This window comes from Lycorma delicatula, chromosome 3 (assembly GCF_047948215.1).
Source record: "Lycorma delicatula isolate Av1 chromosome 3, ASM4794821v1, whole genome shotgun sequence".
Classification (NCBI taxonomy): Eukaryota; Metazoa; Arthropoda; class Insecta; order Hemiptera; family Fulgoridae; genus Lycorma; species Lycorma delicatula.
Genome location: NC_134457.1, coordinates 210,883,344 through 210,908,805, shown reverse-complemented (window position 1 = coordinate 210,908,805; position 25,462 = coordinate 210,883,344). Strand labels below are relative to the sequence as shown.

Genomic DNA, 25,462 nt, shown 5'->3' with positions numbered 1-25,462 from the left:
ATTTTCAGAGGTTTTAAGTAAGCAATTAAACCAAATATTGTTGGTTGAACTTTTTGATCGAACAGCACAAATTCTTAGAAATATCATACAAGATAAAATAGTTTTGAGATCAGTGACTGCCTAGAGAAGATGACAGAAGAGCTAACGTATGTCAGGTACACGCACCTCACAGTTAATTATCATTATAATTTCATGGACCTAGAGATTGTATGAACACTAATTAAAAGTGGTGTAACAAGAAACACGGGGTATGGCATACCATCATTTAGTTATACCTTGCCTAATTCATGTTTCATAAACATCATCCCAAGGACAGGCATTTACATGTAATCGTGTACTGCATTTTAGAATTTCTACAATAGCATACTGACATATAAGTAATGTATTTCACATATATTACACTAGAAACTAACAGCTAAGTAGAAATTTTCTAGTTATTGAGATAGTACAAAATAATTTATGTTGAAATATAAGTGGATTCCACTGAGTAAAAGTAGAAATTGAAATTATCATCATACTGAAATAGTAACACATACTATTGTCCAACAAGGTATTTTAAAGTTACAATTTATTCTGAACTACTCAATGTAACAATAAACTGAATAAAATGAGGTACTTGTTATAACCAATGTAGACTGTATATTGATATCCTCTTTTGAATATCGATATAGAGTTATAAAAAAAAACTTACCTCCAACAAAATCTTCTACAATTTCCCCTTTTCTAATATCATATCGTCTTATTTTACAGTCAAGTGATCCAGTTAATATTTCTTCATCAGACACTTGCAGAGATGTAATACAGTCTTTTGCCTCCCTTAAAACCTAAATTTTTTAATAAAATTTATCAATAACGTCAATAATTGTTCATTAAAATTACTATAAACATACAATTCTTCTGTTTACAAACATTAATTGTTCTACTTATAGCTTTATTTTTCTCTCCACATTTAGTACTTCTCAGAAATCCCCACTTTTTTGGGATAAGTTTAGATTGGAATAATCTAAACAAAGATGCAGAAATTCCTATCCTAATAATTTTGGGAAATAGAATGCATTATTTATGATGTTATTGTATTTCATTATTCCATTTCAATTACTTGTTTTTTATTAATTTCTGACAGGTTTGGTATTTTCAAAACTATATTACTGAGTAATTATTTAAAAAAATTTGACTATAACAGAATCCCGATGACAACTGTACTACTCGTCCAATTTCTGTGAATAATAGAAAATATTGAATTATCTGTTTTGGTATGAAAATGCGAAAAATTATAATATAGAACTTAATTTTATTATAAAAAAAGCTTATTCTTAAACTAAATTGTAATTTTAAGTCGTTTTCTTTCAAGTTTATTAATTATAGAAAATTTATGACTTATGAGGCAAATTAACAAGAAAATGTGATAGCCTACATACATTTTTCATAAAGCAAATAACCTTTTCAGAAACTGAAGAACTTAGTAATTTAGGAGGGATGTTGTGAATGTGGAAAACTGAGAGAAGCAATTGCTCTATTTCAAAATGGGAAGATGGTGGATAATTACAATGAGGTATACAAAATGTTATAGACTACTTATAAGTCCCTAAATGTTCATGTGCTCGTGAAAAAATGATCTAAGCTATGTAAAGTAAAAGATTTTGTTACAAAATTTTTATTGGTTTCTTATTTTTGTAAAATGAGTATTAATTTCAAACAACTTCTGTAGGACATGCCCCATTATCAATGCAAACACACAAATTGATATGATTTCATGGTTCACTTTAAAGTTTGTTTTTGAGATGATATATGCAATTTTGAATTAAAAAATTGCCTGATGGAGAAGGTGTTTTGATATATGTGTTGAATAAGTCATGGAAGTTTATGGTTTCATGTGCGTTTGGTTCAGTAATTTAATGGTTGAAAAAAATCATTATTTCACATAATGAAATTGTTTAATTACACTACAATAAAATTAAAAGAATATATACTAACGTTACTATAATTTTAAAAACAAAGTTTTGAAAAATAATTCTGTTTTCTCATTTACGATTATAAATAAGAAACAGAATTATTATCTTACTAATCACTAAGATTTTTATTTAACTTATATAGGTTAAAAATGAAAGAAAATAAAAAAAAAGAAAGAACTACTTGATTAAAAATTACAATTAACATGGCAAATGACAAAACTTTATGATTGCCATTATAAGAAAAAAGAAATGTGTAAAACACAACTTTACAAACATACAGACTGCCGACTTATTATTATTCTTGAATCTAATGTCTGTTTCTAATGATCAACTGAAAAACAGTATTTTTTATAGCTATAAATTAATTAATTTTACATCATACAATCAATCAATCAGCTTGTGTTATTGATCATGGTTTTTCTTTTACATACTTCAGTGGTATGGAGCATAAAGACAACTGCAGTTACAGTACTGATAATGAGTACACTGAAACAGTTACAGACTATTCACTCTAAGTTAGAACCCACTGTCATAGCAGATCTCCTAACAGCTGGTATAAAGACAAGCATATAAGAACGCATTGATAAATAGTGTAAATTACCTATTTCAAAAATGCCATATCATCTTTTGAATTAATTAATCAAAATTAAATTAATTAATTTTATAATTTTTATGAATTAGTATTATCAAAGATGCCATAACATTTTTTTGAATTAGATGACCCACATTTACAGTTAACCGAAGTAGCACCTGTGCTACTTCGGTTAACAGTATTAGCATTAAGTAGTGCTAATACTGTGTACTACCAAGAAATGTACGGTAGAATTAAGAACACTAGAATGTAGAAGAAATTTAATTTCCACATTCAATCTGAAGCACATAATTACTTTTTTTACAAACAACATAAGCAATAAGGAATGTAATTTGCAAACCTCTACTCAAAACTATAAAACAGTACAAAAGTTTAATTGTGTACGTAAAAAAAATCTAAAACTTAATTTTATTATTAAAATTTAATTCCTAATGTAGAATTTTTACAGGTAGCTTCTTTTTAAATATTTTACAGAAAACGAATATGTACTGAAAATACTCTTACTATTTTATAGATATAATTTTGATTTTATAAAAGATCGCTTAAAAATATCTGTGAAAAAATAACATTGCTTCAGTTTTTTCTACTGAAATTTATAACTTACTGATAAACCTGCTGTTAATTAATACACCTATTATTATATTCAATCTTCTGAAAGCTTTCTAAAACACAAGTAAAAATAGATATCGAACAATGAGAAGGGGATCATCAAGCAAACAAAAATATTTGATTTATGAACTTTTGATTTGCAACTGACCAGTTTAGATCGTGGTAGTGGTGTGTATCTTCTGTTTCATATTAAAAAAAAATAATAATGAATGTACTACAAAAAAACATACCTGAATAAAATCATTCATAAACATAACCAATTGCAACAAGTGAAAGAGAAACACAACTGAAAATACATCAACAAACAAAATAGTTGTGGAAAAAATAACTGTCAAAAGGGAAGATCAGTATAGCAATGTATGCAAAGCAAGATCTTAATAGGCATATAACAACATTATATACCTTGGTCGACCATTAAACATTCCTTTATTTTAATATTTTTTTGTATTTATTTTACCACCCTGGACATGTGCATTTATATTTTAGCAAAGAAAATGAAATGACTTTATGAACACAAAGAATTTAGAAATATAGTGTGAAATAAAGAATGTTGAATTAATTAACTGCTAAACAGAAAAAACAAAAACAAAAAAAAAAATAAAGTATAAAAAACCAAAAAGTACAAACAAAAAAAAACTAAAATAAATTAACATTATCAAAAAGTACATCAACTGAATAACTTCATTTCATATTATAGAAACAAATAGAAGACTGGGATTAAGCACTGGGTATATCTATAACTTTTTTTAATAAGGTAACAGCAGATATGGCTGGAAATAAGATTTTTCTCACTTGTAAATATTAAGTTTCAGGAGAATAAACAAGATTCATTCTTACAACATTGTTATTTTAAAGAAAAATTCCTTTAAAGAATATTTTGTTACAGGATGTCTAATGGTCATTATATTGTATAATATTTTCTTACAAGTAGAACTGATTTCTTCCTGTTCATAATGATTACTATATGTTTAATTTCAAGCACGTTTGTTGACACATATATTCTATAATACTTGTAAGCATGCTAATGGCCAGGTGTTCTGTTCATTAATTTTGATAATGCTCACAAATTGTAAACAAAAATGATAATAACTACCTGAACTGGTTCATTGCTTCTGCTTTTCATGTCCCAGCACATAACAGTATTGTCACGAGATCCAGATATTGCCACAGTTGATTCTTCATTGAATTGAACACAAGTAACATGACTTGCATGTCCTCTTAATCTTCTTAGAGGTTGTCCGGTAGCAACATCCCATAGAATAACAGTCTTATCAGCAGCACCAGACACTATCTGACTGAAATATTTTGTAATAAATTAATCAAATTAAAGAAAACACATTTTTTTATACAAAAAGTTAATTGGCCATTTAACAGGATTTGAAAAATTGTAATTTTTTCAAGATCTTTCAACTTGACAAGTTCATATTTCATCAAACATGGCCGTAATAAGTTGCTATAATTAATAAAAAATATAATAATAATAATTAAAAACCAACTCTTACCAGCAAAATATGATAAAAACCAAATAATCTTTTGTTTTACATTTCTCATAAAATGACATACATTTACTATTATATATTTTACACTAATATTAAACACCCTCATATGGCTGATAATGGCATTAATAGCCTAAAGTATCCTAGAATGTTTTAGTACATTTTTTTGATAACAGGATTGGTGGTATTTAGTTATTATTAATTAATACTTTCATACTTTAATGCATGTACTTTAATGCTTTAAATTACACAGCTCTACACTCATCCATCATATCCAATAATAAATAGTAAACTTTATATCTCCTCCAACTTTATTTAAAAATTATCTATGCAACAAGAAAAGTTTTTTTTTTAAATATCAGGTAAAAAGAATAACATAAGAGTTGATTCTTTTTTTCTTGTAAAAATCACAATTCTGAAAAAATCTTTTAAAAAAAAATATCTAAATCTAATAGTTTAATATTTAATTTTTTATAATTATTTCCGGAAGGAAAAATATATCTCTTTTCAAAAGAAATGTTCTCAGTAAATATCACATTTAACCATGTAAGAATTTATTTCTTACCCTTAAGTATCTTTATCTTTTCCTTTCAATCATTAAAAACCATTTTATTCCAATAATAAATGATATTATTTTCTTTTTCTACACAAATAAATAATCAGCCTGTTCTTCCTTTTTTGCATAAACTTTTGTATGAACAATAACATACCCCTAAATCAGAAATTCTTTCTCTGTACTGAGTTATCCATAAAGTGAAATCATTTTTTTTTTTGTAAATTCATTTTTCCTTCTAACATAAATTTTAATATTTTAAGATTATCTGCCAAATTTTAAAAATGTTTTATTTATTTTTAATGCTAAATGCTAGTTCAAATTCCAGGCCAATGATTCTGAAAGTTTTTTTATTCATTCTCGCAAGACATACACTTTAATAGTATCGATTTACATCACCTCTATATCTAAATCTTTTTAAAATTATTTTAAAATTTTCAACAAGTATATGTAGTTATTTATTTAATTAATTCTTATTTTATTAATTTTTCTTATCTGTGTACAGTAAATTAAATATTTTTTTAAAATATTTATATAAATATATATATTTTTTGAAAATTCAAATAATTCATCTACATACTGACCACTGTGCTAATAAAATTCAATATAACAACTTAACCACCAAAACACAGTAACAAAAAAATCTAAACAAACAAATAATGGTAATGGCAGTAGAGTTGTGTTGTTATTATAAATGTTATGGTTATTAATATGTTTATGTTTTCTAAATTTTAAAATTTCATTATTTATAGAACTGTGTATCGACTGATGATCAGGATCCCATGAAAGTTGCCTATTGGTATTACTTATTTTTAAGTTTTTCTAACAGTTTTGGTAGTTAAGTTGTTTATATATATATATATACACATAACCGGAACAAAACTTATATGTTACTTAATGTTTTCTACTCATAATTCTTAAGTTAACTAAACTTTTTTTAATATTTTTTTTCTATAACTTTATTTCAATTCTTTCATTTTGGTTATAATCACTTCATCTCATTTTTTAACAGTTAATACTGTTGAACTATATACACAAATACCATTTTTATGTAAATTTAAATTTAGAGAAAAAATTATACAGTTAAGACTTCTTTTGTTAGTAATGTATTTTTTAATATACAAACAATTTTAATGTTTTTATTTTATTGTTAATAAATAAATATATTCTTAAAAACTTTCAAGATATTATTTTCAATGAACAAACAATTCGTTATTAAATTTAATATGAATGTATGTGAACACTTTTTGTCTCTGATTTTGATTTTGGATTCGGATTAAGCATCATTACAGCATTACAAAAATACACTAACAGTCACAACAAGCGAACGGGCAGTAAAATAAAAATTTTATAGTAATAATTTTGCAATAACAGTGTAAGCTATCAAGTTGGTTCAAACACACTATTGTACGGGCTATTAAAATGCATAAAATATAAAAATATTAATTTTGTAAATCAAGTTTAAGACCTCAAAATGGCAAATAAACTAACTTTTAATAACTTTAAAAAAATATTATAAAGTGCCAAAACACAAAATAAATATATTACATTAACTTATCATATGCAAGAAACCAATAGAAATTTATTAAAACCATAACAAACTCATTTGTGCCACCTGCAGATTTAAACAACTTTTTTTAAAATTTAAAATTAGAAAAATGTGTAACCTTTTAACAGTAACAGATACTGAAAAGAAACCTCGTCATATTAGACTATAAACTATGATTAACAAAATGAATGATTACTGATTTGATTGGCCACCAAATAATGGTCACGTGGCCTAAAGGAACTTTAAAACATAAAAACAATCCCTTAAATGATTATGTTACTTTAATAAACAATAATGACATTGTTGACCTTATTCAACTAATCATATTATTGTGATGTATATTAGAAATTATAATGATACATACATAATAAAATTGAATATATATTATATACATATACAGGTGTATCATGAAGTTCTCCCAGGACTTTCATGACCTATTCTACTCATGAAAATAATGAAAAAAGTTCATATAATAAACATATGCTCTACACTACTTCTTTTACGAGTTACGGCTAGTGAAAAATTTTGCTCAGATTTCAGCTACCCTAATAAAATGAGATTGTACTGAAATTTTTAGGAGATTAATTAAGGAGCAGAATTAGTGATTTCCTAAGTTTTTGACCTGCAAAATCAAATAAAATAGGTCCCAGAACCATATCTACAGTTGTTTTTGGGAAATTTGGGGTAAAAAATCCTGTTTTTTATGTTTGACATACAATAACCTTGTTAAATGGCTAAGTAACAGATAAAACTTTTAAACAAAACTTGTAGAGAATTTAATTCTGAACAAAATGCTGTAAGATAAGGTGAACTAAACAAAGAAAAGTTGAAAAATTCAATTTCTATTTAGAAACAGGAATTACTATTTATCAGAAAAGTATTTATTCAATATAAACAAAAACAATTTTTTTTTTGGTGACATGAAAGATTTGTAAAAAAAATTTACTGTTAAAAAATTTTTAATATACTACAAATTACACATAATTGTAAAATAAAAATTACTTACTTAATCTATATTTTTAATGACTGAAATACAACAAATTATTTGAAAAATAATTATTTCAAAGATGGCAATAAAATAACAGCTAATTAGCAATGATCAATACTGTTTTAGTGTTTAAATTATTCAGTAAGGTACATTAAGTATATAGGTACTGTGAACTGTACTGTTGTTAGCGAAGGTTTTCTGTGAATTTTAGTTTGAACATGATCGGTTTGTCATTGAACTAATGCCACACTTATTTACAATAGAGGAATATGCTAATATTATATTCATTTTGAGTCTGTAATGGTAATGCTACAACTACTGCAGAAGCATATGAAATACATTTTCTAAATTGCAGGATTCCATATCCCAAAACAATTAGACTTTTTGCAATCTTAAGGAAAGAGATTCTCTACGTAGTATTCGTACCAGCTATGAACAATATGTACAAAACGACAGTGTTATTGATGAAATTATTATTGATGCAGTTCAGCACAGTCCAAATGTTGGTACACATTTTCTAAGCAGATCGAAGTTTCACAATCGAAGGTTCGAAGGATACTTAAACAAAACAAGTTTTATCCCTATCATAAACAGCTTAGTTCAACACCTATTTACACCCAAGAGACGGTCCACTTCACTTGGAGTTGTGCAACTGTGGAATACAAATCAACACCTCTACAAGTATGTTTAGTTTACTGACGAGGCAAATTTCACTTGAAATGGCATCAACAACTTATGCAGTAAGCATAAATGGGCAGAAATAAATCCTAATGAAGCAGTGAAAAGCAATTTTCAACACCAATTTAGCATCAATATATGATGCGGCCTTCCTTCACAATAAGCTGTTTGGACTGATCATATAACCTGGCCGCTTAAGTGCTGAGGTCTACTTGTACTTTCTTCAAGAAGAATTGCCACAGTATCTGCTTGAAGAAATTCCTCTAGCGCTGAGATGCAAAGAACAAGCACAATTGCGCACCTTCTCACTTCTTTTGTGCCGTTTCCACGTGCTTAAATCATCATTTCCCTGAGAAATGGATCAGTTGTGAAGGTCCACATTCCTGGCCTCCACTATTGTCTGATTTAACAGCTTTAGATTTTTGAGTCTGTGATGGATAAAATATATTGCTTAGAAAACAAAAATACATTCTTGTGAGCAACTAACTTTGCATTACGGATGCAGTTGACCAACTTAAGGACAGCTCTGAAGAATTAAAAAGGGCAACAAAAGCAGTACAGAAGCATGCCAAGAAATGTGTTGAAAATGGCAGGCTCATTTTTGAACATTTATTTTAACTGTTTCATATAAGGCACTTTGATCCAGTGTACCGTTTCTAAATAGAATTAAAATTTTTCTAACTTTTCTTTGTTTTATTCAACTCATTTTACACCATTTTGTTCAGAATTAAATCCTCTACATTTTTTTTAATGTTATGTGTTTATCACCCATTTAACAAAATTATTGTGTGCCAAATATATAAAACAGGGTTTTTATCCCAATTTGTTGATTTTCATCCCAGATTTCACAAAAACTACTGCAGATAAGGTTTTGGGATCTATTTATTCAATTTTTCAGGTCAAAAACCATTAAGAACCAATAAGAAATCATTAATTCTGCCCCTTAAATAACATTCTAAAATTTCAATATGACCTCATTTCATCAGGGTAGCTAAAATCCCAGCGAAATCTTTCAGTAACCATAACTCGCAAACAAAGCATTTAAGGAGACATGTTTACATGAATTTTTTCCATTAGTTTCACAAATAAAATGAGAAGAACTTCATGATACATCCTGTATATGTACTCGGATATATAAATATATGTAAAATCTATAAATAGCAATTACACTAAATCAAACAATAATATTCAAATATATTATACAAACACGTAATATGTAATAGTCTTAGTTAAGTAGAAGTTAAAGTTTATAATTTTGTTAGAATTGAATTAATAATTGGGAAAATAAGTTAACTGTAATAATAACAATAACAATCTTAATTCGGGAAAGCCTTACAAAACTTTTCATTGATAAATGATTTTAAATATGACTGTTCAATTCAGTACTAACTCAGGTTAAATGTTTTAATTCTGACCTGATCTTTGTGATGTATTATTTGGGAATGTTATATATAATACAGACCCTTCATTACATATTTAGGGCCTAGAAGATAAGTGAAAAAAAAACCTTATTATTACTAAAATATAGGTAACATTTTCCAGCATTGTTGGTAAATTGAACTGCAATTGCAGTTACAAGTCACCCATTTAGTAGCTTTATTACCATTATTCTATTCACTTACTTTTAACAAAATGAATTTATGTTGGTATTGTGTTTTTGAAAATAACAATACTTATATTTTTTTTTTAAATATAAATGTGATAGCAAAATTAAGCATAGATTATACTAGGCTTTAGTAAATACTTTTGTGGAATAAATTCAAATAACACATCATTATTATGACACTTTGTCTGCAGAATAAGAGTAACTATATATAATTTTATACTGGATTTTTTGTTAATTTTTTATGATTTATAGAAATGGAATAAGAAGTGGTTACTACAGCACGTAAAAACTACATCATGGCTCCAAACTTTGCCACATTAATTTATTGCACTTCAAATTCAGCACTGCAATACTTAAATAAAAATGGATTATATTGTTTTAGATTGTAACTGCAATCCCTTGTTAAAGAAAGTAAGAATTTTTCCTCAATACTAAACAAACCTACCTACTATCACATGAACCACGCGCATCAAGAACTTCACTGCCATGTCCTCCATATGTTTTCAGTAACAATGATCTGTATGGATTCCAGAGTTTTATTTTTTTATCTGCACCACAAGATAAGCAATAAGCTCCATCAACTGCAACAGAAGTTAACAAATTTAGGAATTACAAAAAAAATATATATATAAAACAAGTTAACAGTATAATTTCCAATTTAAACAATCCTTTGGACCATATCTTTCCTTAAAACATGTTTGATGCGCAGAAGTATTGCATATTATATATATATATTCATGGTAACAGATTAGCAAAGTTTTCACCATAGTAAAACATATTTATTTATTTTAAGAAATATAAATGTAATTAATTTCTTTAACTTAATTTTAATGATCATATTGTAATTTTAACTGAAAATTTAGATTGAATTTTAAAACTAGTTGCATTAAGCAATTAGTTTGACTTTTTGAAACCCTCAAAGAAACAAACAGTTAAAACGTCCTGCAAATAGTCACCACTGTAATAAGCCACAAAACTAATTAAATTTAATTAATAACCTCCCCTAAGTTACCAGAAGATCCCAGTATAGCATCACTGATGGAATTAAAATGGCAGTTTGTAAAATTCATATGGTATCTTCTAGTAAAGAAAGGTTAAAGATAAAGAAATTGAGAGAATAGAGAAGGGAGACAACTGCCCCCCCAGAAGATTTGCCTCTGATATGGGAAGATCAGAACAATTTACTGTCTTTTTCAGAACCACATTTATGGTTTAATAATACACTGCAATTTGTTTAGAATAGTATTAGAAATACTTCATTAAGTGAAGTTTTCACAATTATTATTTTGGAAACTAAAACATTTGTTAAGAAAATTATACACTTCAACATGTGGTAATTTTATATAATCAGGGGCCCACTTCCGATTGTGATGAAATTGGAATATATCTTATTTCATACCTAATTTATTCATTGCAATTGAAATTATTCTTCAGAAATTCCTTTTATCCCAATTACATCCCAAGTTACATAGTATTGTCACCAAACACTTTGTAATTAAGCACTGCACAAGTGTAATATACATTATTTTTGGTCTAAACAATTTGTTATATTGTACATAATTATGGACACAGGCTAACAATCTGACAGTATAATATTAAAAATTAATTAAACGAGATAAGCAAGCACTTAGCTTATGTCTGATTAGGTTATGTAGATATTGTATGACTTCAGTACATGGAATTGTTTTTTACCTAACCTAAACTCAATTAAATTTCACTTAACCAGTTTAGTTACTCTGTAAATAACACACACTGCACTTAAATTAATCTTAGGTGAATCTAATCTTATTCTTAACTTAATTAACAAACTTAACCAAATTATTTCATTTTGTTGAAATAGAAAATGTTTGGTGAGAGTACTGTGTAGTTACACCTGTAATTTTACAAGGGACAAAACTCAGGTGAAAGGTGTTTCTGACAATTTATTTCAACTGCAACAAATAACTTAGATCCTAAATCCAAATGTTGTGTTGATTCCAAATGTTATTAAAATTGTAGTTAAGTCCCTAATTGTATATAATTACCCAACATGCTTATAAATTGCTGAAACCATAATTTTTTTTTAATTAGTTAAAAATAAAAATACTGTATTTAAATTAGTCTTGACCATACATTTAAAACAAAGCATTGCAACATAAAATTAAATATCAAATCTGATAGATTTGTTCATATACTACATGTATCCAAATATAAAAGATCTGCTTAAAAGCAACATCAACCTCCCACCAACAAATATAGACAGTGGTAACTAATATTATTTTTCCTTTCTCTCCTGAATCCAGGTTTTGGTGGTAGCATAATCATCCTTCAAGGGTTTCATCTCCCATGTTTGATTTGATAATATGGACAATGGCCTTCTATGAGCTCAAGAATTCTGTTCTTGGCTTCCAGATACTACAGAACCAGTCATGCACAAACCTGGCTTCCTAGAGAAAATCCTTGCTCTAAAATCCCTAGAAATGTATGATAGGTGCAAGTATCCATTTTAATTATAAATTATAATCTATTCTGACTTTCCCCATGGAAAATTCTTTTCAGAATGGAAACAGAATATAGTGTCATGAAACAACAATCTCAGAATGTAATAATAGGTAAATTGTGCTTTTAAGTTTTTCACATGAAAAAACTTAAAACTTGTTTATCAGAACAGTATCACATGAAAATGTTTCGTTAATAAAAAAAGTACATAGTGTATATAGATTTAAAAGTGATAAACAATAAGTTTTGCCATCAGTTAGATTTATTACTACTATAAATGATACTCTAGCATAAGATTTTTATCTTGATTCTTAATTATTTCAATTTCATATAATAGAATATCAAATATTTTTTTAAATTCCCGAATCTACTAATTAAATTCTTTTTAAAAGAAATAGTTGATTAAATTAAAAACATGCTGCCCTTATAATAATGTGAGGTATTCATACTAGCACCTAGCATATATATAAACACACACCTATACACTAATAACAGTGTGCTTCAGAGTAGATGTATATTAAAAAGTGATTGACAAACATCTGATACAAAATTACTTGCTCTGTAATAAAAAAAAATCTAACCATTGAATCGTACCGCTCTTACTGCTCCTTGCTTACAGTCAATAGTACTCAAACATGAGTAATCCATATAATCTTACACTGACATTTACTTCCTAACATCAAACAATAATTTTAATTCGTTTATCAAAAAATGAAATATAACCTAAAATATGAAGCATTTATCCACTCGTTACTAACAAATGTTTACTTTGTAACAAGACTCGAATGTCAGAAACGAATTTCAAAACGTCTACTTTTTCTCTTCGTTCAGTAACGAAGTCGAATGACTAACGTAAGGGCTATTTGATAAGGTGAATCAGAAGAAAACACAATAAGAAAACTACTTTTTTTTTAAGTATTTGATTGCCGCAATCGATTTATGTTTGAACATGAAGTCGGTAAGTGAAAATAGGTTATGTCAGGCATGTTGTGGTTCCACAGTGTTCTGCATTAAATATTTGTGTCACGCCACTTATTATTTATTTTATTGAGTTTGTTTGCAATTGATTATTTTAAGATATTTAATGTAATTCCTCCGAATTATAATGATGAGAACTTGTAATAGTTAAAGAATAATTTTTTCTATATAAATATTAACTCCGTCATGAGTTTTAAAACATTTGGAGTTTTGATTGACGGGACAAAAACTGATATTGTTGTTGGAAATTTTTCGTGAGTATAAATTTGAATATTACGATTTGCTAAAAAGTTAATTTATATTTTTCATAAGTGTTTCATTTTGATATGTTGCAACAACATGACAAATGAAATTTTGAAGTTCTTGACATACTCCCCAGCACATATGTATAGATTATTACGGAAAAGAATGTTTACTTTACAAAATCATTTATTGATCGAATGTTTGAATAACTGGACTTCAATAGAGATGCCATCATTTTAGTGCAGTAGTGTTAATACTATATAGTGCATTGACTGCATTGTATTGATAATTATTAATCTGCTGTTTATTTTAGTAAGGTACAATAATTTAGGTCCCCATTTTCAGATGTAGAATGCAGAGTGCTCCATGGAAGTATTCTCAATTCCTTGTTTTGCTTATTGTTATTGTTGTCCTTATTGCTTATTTACCTCAAAATCTTAAATCTTGACACAATCTATCAATGCTTGAAGATAGTTATTTAAAAGCACTTTAAAATTCTACGTCACCAATTCAAAATATTACTCACTATATAGATTGTAAGCGTCTAACTTTAAATGTGGATAAAACCTTTACATTGTACTTCTTAGGTAAACATATCACTGCTAATCAAATGGTAGAATTTTTATTAATGATAATGATAGTTATTGTTGCCTGTAAAGTGAAATTTCTGGAATATTAGAAGACAAAATTCTCTTAGGATGATTTCATTTGCAACAAAATTAGACTGTACTGTTTTATCTTAAGAGTGTCAAAAATGCCAAGCTTGTAATCATTTCTCAGTTATATATTATGCAAAAGCATCTTCCAATCTGAAGCTTGGGGCTCCCTCAAAAAATCACATTACATATTCAAAATGCAAAAATGGATGTCAGATTACTGGCATGCGTAAATATGAATGTATGCATCGAGTTTAAAAAATTAAACATTTTAGTTTATCCAAGTGTTAATGTTTATTAATGTGCCATCTATGGTAAAAAGAGTAGTCACTTATTCTTAAAACATAACAATTCCACATCTCTGTCAAACCAGACAATAGAATGTGCATAACTCAAAAAGAACCTTAGTTTACAAGAAAGGGCCTTAGTATGTTTCTGTAGCCATTTTTAATAGATTACCAAGCCATCCAAAAATAAAAAGTCTACCCATCAATTTATTTAAAACACATTAAAAAATTTCTGTAATGGTAACAATATTACTGTCAGTGAATTTTTTATATGTGTCAGTTACTCTCTTACTTATGATGTCAACATAAAGTCACCAAACATAACGTAACGCTTAATTTGCTCACCAACCTTGTCTAATTAATCTTAAATATTAAATGCCGGGAGATTAGCATTGAGCATAACCAAATAACTTTGAAATCAAGAAAATAAAGTTTTCAATAATAATATAAAGTCATGTTATCACAGTAATATGGAAAAAATAAAATAAAATTATTTTCTAATGAAATTAAAATTTTGGTACTTTTTAAGATGCCCGCAAGCAATCAGTAGTTAGTATGTTGTTGTTGTAGTTAGTTGTTAAATGGTGTCATTGAAAGGAGAAAATAAATGAATTTAAATTATAATCCAACTTTATATAATAAATAAATATAATTATAAATATAATCTAGCCAAACTTAACCTATGCTTACCAACCTTGACTAGCGAGCAAAAGTTAAGTTTGGTTCCGTTACATTTATACATTTTGATTTATTTATTATATAAATTCATATATGTATATATTTATTTAGTTAGTTATTTATATAAATTTATTATACAGTACACCTTCAATTTACACAGAGGTTACGTTCTGGAAAACTTCCGCATATAATGAAATCATGTAAATTTAGACTCACATTTAATGCATAAATACAGGTTAGATTCTTGTTAAGTTATACAGTAAATTACTGTACTTTATTTTACTATTCTAGTATTACAGTATCATTGTATTATTTTAATGATATTAAATTGCAATATATGTATTTAAAAAGAAAAAATATACTATTTATTTATTTTCTCCTTTCTGTGGGGCCATCTAACAGCTAACTACGACGACTAACTACAGATCAGCTGCAGGCATCTTCTTGAAAAATACCAAAATTTTTAATGAAATAATAATTTTTTAAGATTTTCAATAAAAATAAGGTTAGCAAGCAAAACGAATATTAGGTTATGTTGATATCATGTTAGGTTGGATACTAACCAATAAGTACCAAATTTTTCAATATTGCTAATTAAAACATTTTTAAAATACCCTGAATTTTCCACGCCTCTGATCAATCCTTATATAAAATGTGTTAATAATTTTCATTAATGTAGACTTAAATCATATCTATTTTTTATTTTATAATAAATTGCAAAATATGTGATTCTGCTTGTATTAAGGATTTATCACATCTTCCCTTGATCCATCCAAATAAATGTTGGAGCCAGGCCATTCCTTTTTTATCCATTGAATAGTGTATCTTCCTATTCATGATGTAATCAGAATAAAAAAAGTTATTTATTTATATTTAGCAGAATTTATTTCCTGCTGCATTCAGTTTTTTAATTTGTTACAATCGCTGAATCAAACCATTATTTTCTTAATACAGCAACCCAAGAATATACTAAATATATAACTAAAGTAGTAATTACAACAAATGTTAACTTAACTGACCAATTGCACATTCATTCACTGATCTGAAGAATATATGCATACAAAACAGCAATCAACTTTGTTAATTATGTTGTAGGAATAAGACCCATTCAGAAATAAGTTAATTTCAACTTGCAAATTTTAAATAGAGAACAAATAATTTACAATTTACTTGCCTGGTAAATTAGCAAAATCAAACTTTTAAATGACTATGCATGTCTTTCATCATTTATGCAATTTCTCTTCTTTCTTTGCTAACGTGTATGTTGCAGTCTGTTAAACTAGTGAATAAGCAACCTGCCCTGGCCAAATTTGATGAGTATGGTAAGTATGACATAAATGAGGTGTAGTCTTGTACAGACTCAGGCCAACCGTTCCTGAGATGATATGGTTAATTAACCCCAACCACCAAATTACATAAGTATCCTCTACATAGTATTTAAATCCATATAAAAGTAACTAACTTTTATTAGGATTTGAACCTCAGAATCTTCAACTTAGAAGTAAAATTACTAGATACTATATTATGTTTTGATGCACATTCATCCATCATAGACATTACATAGACATTACACAAAACAACAGAATTTCACTTTTGCAAACCAGCAAACCACCTCATGGAAACAGAGCATGCCTATCAAACTAGGAGTTATTGTAGTGTGACAATACTATATAATGTGAGTGATAATACTATAATCTAATCTCACTATAATAATATTTGATATTTCACACTGTACCAATCATCTTATGACGGTAGAAGCATACTATAATAATTTCAGTTTATTACATTTTGTAAGTGAAAGTAGGAGACACTAATCTGAATGTACACAGTTTATAAGTTTTAGGCACTGAATGAAAAATAAATGAAATTTTGTTTATTTTTATTATTTAAATAATGTTTGATAGCAGACATATTATTAATCATCTTTATTTTTCAGAGACAATTTGTTTATTGCAATAACTCAGTACCAAAAGATTGGATGCATTTTGTCTGTACAGAAAGAATCATTTTACAGCTTAGAAGATCATCAAGATATTTTTGAAATAAGGTATTTATCAGTGATTGTTATATCTGAATTACTTGGATTAATATTTTAATGATTTTTTTGGTCTTTTTTTAAATAAATCTCTTCTATTAAACTGTCTGAAAGATATAAATTATAAAGTCTCTGGATTCAAAAATGTTGGACATGATTACTTTTCTATCTCCACGCATAAATTTTCAGCCTGATTTTTTTTTTTAGAACATTACTTGGAGAAGAGGAAGGTGCTGAACACTTGGCTGCTCGTTATCTGTCAGAACAAATCTGTATCCCAAAATCAGCAATTTTTGCAATAAATTTGAAAGATAACTCGCTTCGTACTTTAAGAGCAATTTCTAAAGTTTTGCTTCAGATAAAAAATTGGTGACACTGCAATTATTGTTAAAAATTATTCAGAATGAATAGTATTTCTGCAAGTGAGTATAAAATTTTTACTCAGTTTTTAGTTTTTGTTGAATAAGTTAGAATAAACAAATATATTTTTCTTTTATGATCACAAACTTACCTTTTAATTTTACTGAGTTTAATTAGTTTTTATTAACAAAATTAATAAACTATTTTATTTATTTTAAAATCTATTAATAGTTTTAAACAGTTTTAGTTTTATTTTAGAATCTGTAATTGTTAATTTTCTTGTTTTTCTCTTTAATTTAAGACTTGTAATTTTTTTATATTATCTGTGAACAAGAGTTATTAAACCTGGAAAATCAACTAGCTTTTGCTTTAGATAGATAATATATTTTGAAATTCTTCCTGGACTGTTCTTTAGCACGTTTTTCAATTAGCATTGCCCTGGAGTCGACTAAACTGTTCTAAAAAGAGTAAATTAATGTCCATAGTTAAGCCAAAATATTTCATCTTAAAATTTTTTTTAGGTATAGTAAATAATATTAATATCATTGTCCCCATGAGATTCATTTAGTCATGAGGTCACTGGTACTCTCCTGAAAACAACATTGTTTCATATGGTAAATGTTATTTGTCATTTCGTAAAATAAATAAATCACTTTAAAAATTTCTCACATTTATTATTTTCAAATCTCAAAAATGCATAGGTATTTTAAATGCTGTAATAAAAAAGTTGAGACCATTTGAGCTGTTACTCAAATGGACCGTAATTAATAGGACCAGAGATGTGAAATGAAAGGAAGTAAGGTGTAAAATTCTTATTTTTGTTATTGATAAACAAAGAAAATATTAAGGCTGTAAAATTACTTTCACTAATTACAGATAAAGTATATTCACTGATGAAAAATACTATCTTTTTTTTATTCTTTGTAGCATATGGCTGGGAACCTCAAAACATCAAGAAGTAAAAAATCTGGTGGAGTTAATTTTTTTTTTACCAGTAACAGTATGTAACTTATATGTTTAACAGATGTAATGTAAGTGAGAATTTACTTTGTATTTGCTTTAAAAAAAATGGTAATAACTTTTGTCAAACTATAATATTAGCTTGATTTTGCATTTTACAACCGCAATAAAAACTACAGATTGAAAATTAGAATGTTATATTTATTTACTGCTTTATTTCAGTAAAAAACATAACTTTGTTTGATTTTTATTTTCCTTTTCCAGAAAAGAAAATGAAAAGATTACTTTTTGGCCAATTAGTAATTGGCCCACCAGGAAGTGGAAAAACAACGTATTGTGATACAATGTTTAAATTGTTAAGTGAAATTGGGAGAAAAGTTGCAATAATTAACATTGGTAAGCAAAAGAATTCATATATTTTTTCTTTTATAATTTGTTATGTTCATTAAAGTTACAATTGGATTCTCAGGAAAGGAAACCCTGTTTTCTTAATGTTAATATTTAATATTATTAATATTTTTTAATGTTAGATTTTTTGTAATCTTTTACATTATTTTAGTTTATTATTTTACATTATTTACATTTATAATGTAAATTCTTAATTTACATTATAAATTTTTAGTTAAAAATGTTTAAATTCAGTACACATTAATTCTTGTACATTAAGTGAACATTCTTCATTGTAGACTATTTGTTACATAAAAAGATGGCTTAAATCATTTCATATTGTTTACTTAGTTATTCAAGTACAAAATGAAGCTATTATTGATCAAACTAGTATCAAATAAAATTGATCACTTACATAATGATTTAGTGGGTCAGGTTTCATTCTGAAATGTTTGGTTCAAAATAAAAAGTCAGAGAAAAATAAATGAGAAAATAATACTTAACTTAGAATAATATAAAGGTACTATGAATTGGTTCTGTTTAAATTGCTATAGCTGTTGCTGGCTCTCTAGACCTAGTTTCCTTTACCATCTATATTCACAGTCTTTCACTTTTAGATTTCTTCTAGGATTTTCTCTTAAGTAAATTATGGACACATAGTAACACTTTTTATGAACAGTGTTTAGATGGGATTTTATTCATTAGAATTCTGGATCTATTTTTAAGTTATTTGAATAAACTTTTATGTTATGTTTCAGATCCTGCCAATGAGTCAGTAATTTACAAGGCTGAAGTTGATATCGGTGAATTAATTACTGTTGAAGATGTCATGTCTCATAAAAATTTGGGACCAAATGGTGCACTGATGTATTGCATGGAATATTTAGAAAAAAATATGGATTGGTTAATAGATCAGTTGGTAAAACTTGAAGACCATTATTTTATATTTGATTGTCCTGGACAAGTTGAATTATACACACATCATAATTCAATGAAGAAAGTTATGTTGCAACTCCAAGACTTAAATATACGGTTATGTGCTGTCCATCTTGTTGATTCTCATTATTGCAGCGATCCTGGTAATCTTTTTTTTATATCCTTTAAGTTTTTATCACATACTTTGTTAAAAATTAATCATTTTAATACCATTAAATTTACATTTAGTAAATATTTTAATAATATCCATTTTTGCCATCTGTTTCTCTTTTCTCATAAACATATTTATAATGCTCTATTACTTCATCAGGTGTGGGTTATAACTATTAATTATTATTACTATAACTATCATACTATTATTGTTACCAATATTTATAACTATTATAATAATATAATTGTGGTAATAAAAATTATTTATTTTGTAAATTAATGTAAAGAAAAATATATTCTCTTATTATTTTAAAAACTTTTTATCACTTCTATTAGATAAAGTCCTGTAAAAGCACTTATGTGAGGAAATAAATTAGATTTAAAAAACAGTGAGTATTATTTATGATATTAATCAATGTTATTGAGTTAAATTTTATATGAAGGGTTCAAATATAAATAAGAATTTCAAAGCTGCAATTAACTGATTTTGTGTTAAGGGTGGTAGTGTCTGCCTTTCACCTTAAATTTATTGAATTGGAATCCACCCAGGCTTAGTATTCATTCTACACACATAAAACACATCTACAAAATGTAAAAAAAAAATCAGTTTTAAAGCTATTTAATTTCATAACCTTGATTTATAGTAATGAATCACAAATAAAATGAAAGAGCAACTACTAGAGTTTTTCACTACAAATGTTTAATGTGAGATCACCTTTTGTCATACATCACTTGTCCAAACAGTAGGAGAGTTTATCCCATACTTTAATCAGCACATCTGGAGTAATGGCAGTGACAGCTGTTCAATCTTGTGTCAAATTTGCTAGATCAGTAAGTAGCAAAAGGACATACACAAGAACCTTTGTAGAACCCTAAAGGAAAAATGGGGTCAGTTTGAATGACCTTGGAGGCCACTGCAAACAAGTTCTCTCATCGGGTTCATGCTGACCAATCCAAAGGATGGAGAAACGTCATTCACCCAATCCCTTACAGAGTTAAGTGAGTGAGGAAGTGCACCTTCTTGCCAAATAAAATCTCAGGACAATCTTAAAAAAGTAATATACGCAGCATATCCAAATAAGCAACTCCTGTTACACTTTCTTCAGCAAAAACGTACGGCTCATGAACCATTTTTTTGTAACAGATAGAAGCAAATGATGTGCTCTATGTGGTTCACATTAAAGTACAAGCAACTCACCCTACCTTTGATGTGATTCTCAAACCAGCATGTTAATCAATACTAGGAACAGCCGAGATCTACTGCTCCACTAGGCATCAGGGCTCAACACCTTTTCTCAACTCTTAAGTATACAATTACCTCCAATCTTTACTGTTACTCCATGTTATTACCCTCCATGTCAATCTTCTCATGTTAATTATTGCTTTGATTTTTGTAATTATAACAAACAGAACAGAAATCTGGTACTCTTACAAAACAAATTTTTTAATATTAGAAATGGCATGAATCCTGACATTATAATTTATACGGATGGTTCTATAAACGTTAATTCTGTTGATTGTGGCTTTGTTGTTGACAACAGAACATATATGTGTAGCCTTTCCAATATCATCATATTTTCGTTGCAGAACTGTATGTCATTAATAAGGCCTTACATATAATTAGCCCAAATTATTGGCATGTTCTTGTTTGCTCAGATCCCATGAGTCCCCACAGGTGATTAATGATGTTTAGTGTAGACATCTTGTTACCTGTGAGATTCATTGTGTCATTTCACAAATGACTAGACGTAATACAACAGTGGGCTTCTGCTGGATCCCCAGCCATATAGGAATTTCTGGCAATGAGTGTGCAGACAGTGTGACAAAAGAGGCTTATTATCAGCCTTCTTTTACCAGTTGCATTGCTTCTAATGGTCTTGTCTATTTCCTGAAGAGGCTAGTTCATGATGAGTAGCTGAGTAGCAAGGTGAGTGGGATGCTACCATGAACAGTAAACTTCACCCAATTAAAAACACTGTTTCACCTTGGTGTTCCTCATACAAAAATAAATGTCAAAAGGAGGTTATTGTCTGCCATTTGCAAATAGGGTACACCAGGCTCACTCATGGATATCTGATGACTTAAACAGATGCACCAATTTTTGCTCGCTGCAACTGCTGACTGATAGTGCACCACATTCTTGTGGATTGTATTCATTATACAACATTGTGTCGCAAGTTTAAACTAGGGGCTAGTAAAGTGTTATATTCTGATTTTGTAATTTCTTAGAGCTGTCCATTTATATTCAAATATATAAATTACTGTAGTGTGTTCCAAATAATCATAATGTTTGCTGTAGTGCAAATTGTGACTTTTTTTTTAGATATATATAAAGTGACATATCTTTGTGTTGTTACTTCACTTTTAACGTATGTAACAGACTTTTCACTTTGAAGATATATTTTTGCATGTTAGGGTTTTTAGTTTTTTAATTAAATTTTCACTGTCCAGTTTTTTATTTTTTAGAACAAATATCATACCCGGACAATGATAACACCATTGTGTTTTTTACCTCAAATAAACCCCCCCAAAAAAAATAAGAGAAATAAAAAAAATAAACTTTCCATTGAAATATCACACGGAAAACATTTAATTTTAGGGAGTCCCTTTCACATCATAATAGTTCATAGGATTTTCTGACATCCAGATTCAAACATTATGCATGTTAACTTCTCCACTAAGATGAATGTTGATTCATTACTAAACACAATTTGATCAAGATAATCGTCATCTTTATGCTTTAACATTTTGATCATAATGTTGGTACCACATCTTAGTTGGTAGTTTTCAAGGTCTGTAATAGCTGTAAACTGTATGGACATATATGTAAGTGTTTCCTTAAAACATTCCATGTTGTCATCACTGGTATTGTTAGTGTGTGGCAGACTTTCCTAACAGATTATTAGAACTGACATATTCAACATTTTCTTCCGATGCCCTTGGTCATCTCTTCCCTTTATTCAGACATCTGGTCATTTCAAATTTATGCCATCAACGAATGCTATTGTCTCTGGGAGGATCACAATTCAGTAGGAATAAACTTTCTACTTTTGGAAAAACATATGTTGAAATGCAATTATAGATTCACATTTAGCAAATTGCAAAATACAAAAGAATTTTTGTTCTGGAGTCACCATCTTTGCTAAAGCGCTGTCAAGCAGAAAGATAGGGAATCGATCTGTGGCATTAGAACTGCTCCTTTTGTTCTAGCCTTAAAACAATACATTACACTTCATCTAACATATATTATAACCCCAACATTCTTTTTTCTACTCCCAGTATTATCGCTCCACAAAAAAATGGTATGAATAATAATGCACATCTCAAAACAACAAAGAAAAAAGTTAGACCATTTGTGGGTTGACCCTCCCCCTTTACTATATGCTTAATTATTATTCATTACTAAATTAATTATTTATTAAGTTAGATGAAATGATATGCATGCTTATTTCTCTTTATAGTAAACACTTATTACAGTTAATATTTTATGTTGTCAAACAAGTGGTCATTCTTTTTTAGGAAAGTTTATTTCAACTTTGTTACTTTCATTAACGGCAATGCTGCAGATGGAACTTCCTCATGTTAATGTGCTTTCAAAATTTGACAAGATGGTTGAATATGGTGAAAAATTAAATTTTGGAATTGACTATTTTATTGAAGTCTTAGACCTATCATTTCTTTTGGATGCTCTTCAACATGATTCATGCACAGCTAAGTAAGAATTAAAAGCTTGTTTATATTTTTGAGATGATGAACTTAATAACTGTAATACTAGCAGTGTTTATTTTATTATTATATTTAATTTTTTTTATTCAAGCTTATTAAAGCAGTACATTTGTTAATTTTATTGCTACTGAATGCTGAGTTTAACAACTCTGAATGCAAAATACAATGCTTCTACTGTATGAATTTTTCTGAATGCTTTTTTATTTAACAAGCTTAGCTATCCATATACCACATATGAAACCTCCATCCTGTCAGCTAATTAAAAATGACCCTACGTTTGAAGTTAGAGTAACAGCTAACTCAAATCCCATGGTACCCTTTAAGGAAAAGAAAATAAAAGATTAGGGAAGAGAAGGAAAATGTGAAAAAAGGATGATCAACCCGCAGAGAACCTGCTGGATGTGTGGTATTAATCTACATTACTTCAATTACTTTTATTCAATTTCTTATATCAGAAACCATTAGGAAGCACCAAATATACCCCTCATCCTCAATTTGTTCCCCAAGGATTTTAGTATGGTTTAATTTCACAGAGGGAGCAGAAAGCAGGGTAAATGTTTCACTAGTTGAAACTCACTAAAGATTCTTTTTCTGACGTATGTTTATGTGAACTTTTTTTCTTATTTTTGGCTATATAATCATCTCCCAAGAGATTCCCATGCGATTTAGAATCACTGTGTATTCAGAAAAATGTTTTTCTTTTCAATATAATTTAATATAATTCAAAAATTAATTTAACATAATTCAAGATTTATTAACATTTATAAAAAAAATAATAAATAGAATTCATAATAAATTTCATTATATTTATAAATTTTGCCTAAGTTGGAACAGTTTGGAGTGTAACATTAGTGTAATCTCAAAATGAAGAAAAATTTATTAAATGGAAAATAATATTAAAAAGATACCATATTTTTTTATAGCAAGAATTTTCAAGTGATTTGTTGGATTATTGTTACAGGAAAGTTGATTTTATCTCACAAGTAGTGATAAATTACATAGTTACATTTAATGATTAATTTTATACTATTTGTTGAAATAGTAATTACATAAATTATATTTATAATATTACTTAAATGTATGTTTCAGGTACAGGAAGTTAAACTCTGCTCTTGTATCTCTTATTGAAGATTTCAGCTTGGTTTCTTTCCTTCCATTAAATATTAATGATAAAAAAATGTTAATAAAATTGAAAAATGCTTGTGATAAAGCAAATGGTTATGTTTATGGATCTGGTGAAGAACGTAATGTTCAGGCATTACTTGCTTCAGCAGTTGGTGCCGAAACAGAACAAGAACGAACTGGATACTTAAGAGACATCTATAACTAATGAATCAAATACCCTTTCATAACTATATTTTTTATGTTTTTATTTTTTGTTAATTAATGTATCAATATCAGTAAAATATATAGCTTCTATATTGTTTTATTTTCTATTAACGTTGTCATATTTTATTAATTTAACCATTTCAATTTGTCCTGTGGATGGCTGCCTTTCTCTCTTACCATACTCAAATATTGGTAATGTGCAAGTATACTCTCTTGAAACTACTCTTTTTTAAACA

At 27.8% G+C, this 25,462-nt stretch overlaps 3 protein-coding genes across 4 annotated transcripts in view; 2 read left to right on the top strand and 1 right to left on the bottom strand.

Annotated features, from left to right (window-relative positions):
- LOC142322401 (WD repeat domain-containing protein 83) overlaps nucleotides 1–13,464 on the bottom strand; it is a 28,337-nt gene extending 14,873 nt beyond the window's left edge. Inside the window, exons 1-4 of one of the 2 annotated variants that reach the window (XM_075361446.1) lie at nucleotides 13,225–13,464; nucleotides 10,469–10,604; nucleotides 4,247–4,448; nucleotides 692–824 (exon numbers count right to left, since the gene is read on the bottom strand). In XM_075361446.1, coding sequence (XP_075217561.1) covers nucleotides 692–824; nucleotides 4,247–4,448; nucleotides 10,469–10,604; nucleotides 13,225–13,240 — 487 coding nt within the window. In that variant the 5' untranslated portion in view covers nucleotides 13,241–13,464. Of the gene's footprint in view, nucleotides 1–691; nucleotides 825–4,246; nucleotides 4,449–10,468; nucleotides 10,605–13,082 lie in introns of both variants that reach the window. The other variant, XM_075361444.1, reaches the window with a different exon arrangement.
- A 3-nt stretch (nucleotides 13,465–13,467) lies between these two features.
- On the top strand, nucleotides 13,468–17,800 carry LOC142322403 (proteasome assembly chaperone 3-like). Its single transcript, XM_075361448.1, has 3 exons — nucleotides 13,468–13,733; nucleotides 17,280–17,390; nucleotides 17,586–17,800. The coding sequence occupies exons 1-3, from the start codon at nucleotides 13,666–13,668 to the stop codon at nucleotides 17,749–17,751; spliced, it is 345 nt and encodes a 114-aa protein (XP_075217563.1). The 5' UTR covers nucleotides 13,468–13,665; the 3' UTR covers nucleotides 17,752–17,800.
- LOC142322402 (GPN-loop GTPase 2) lies at nucleotides 17,663–25,333 on the top strand. Its single transcript, XM_075361447.1, has 5 exons — nucleotides 17,663–17,800; nucleotides 18,963–19,094; nucleotides 19,844–20,164; nucleotides 23,691–23,886; nucleotides 24,987–25,333. Exons 1-5 carry the CDS (start codon nucleotides 17,782–17,784, stop codon nucleotides 25,225–25,227), a joined length of 909 nt encoding a protein of 302 aa, XP_075217562.1. The 5' UTR covers nucleotides 17,663–17,781; the 3' UTR covers nucleotides 25,228–25,333.
- The last annotated feature ends 129 nt before the right edge of the window (nucleotides 25,334–25,462 follow it).

What these genes read in the sequence shown, in the direction of transcription:
- LOC142322403 (XM_075361448.1), top strand. Translation starts at nt 13,666, where the DNA reads ATGAGTTTTAAAACATTTGGAGTTTTGATTGACGGGACAAAAACTGAT. An exon ending in ATTGTTGTTGGAAATTTTTC is followed by an intron (nt 13,734 to 17,279) that starts GTGAGTATAAAT and finishes TTTATTTTTCAG; the next exon opens with AGACAATTTGTTTATTGCAA. An exon ending in CAAGATATTTTTGAAATAAG is followed by an intron (nt 17,391 to 17,585) that starts GTATTTATCAGT and finishes TTTTTTTTTTAG; the next exon opens with AACATTACTTGGAGAAGAGG.
- LOC142322402 (XM_075361447.1), top strand. An exon ending in AGTTGCAATAATTAACATTG is followed by an intron (nt 19,095 to 19,843) that starts GTAAGCAAAAGA and finishes GTTATGTTTCAG; the next exon opens with ATCCTGCCAATGAGTCAGTA. An exon ending in TCATTATTGCAGCGATCCTG is followed by an intron (nt 20,165 to 23,690) that starts GTAATCTTTTTT and finishes ATTCTTTTTTAG; the next exon opens with GAAAGTTTATTTCAACTTTG.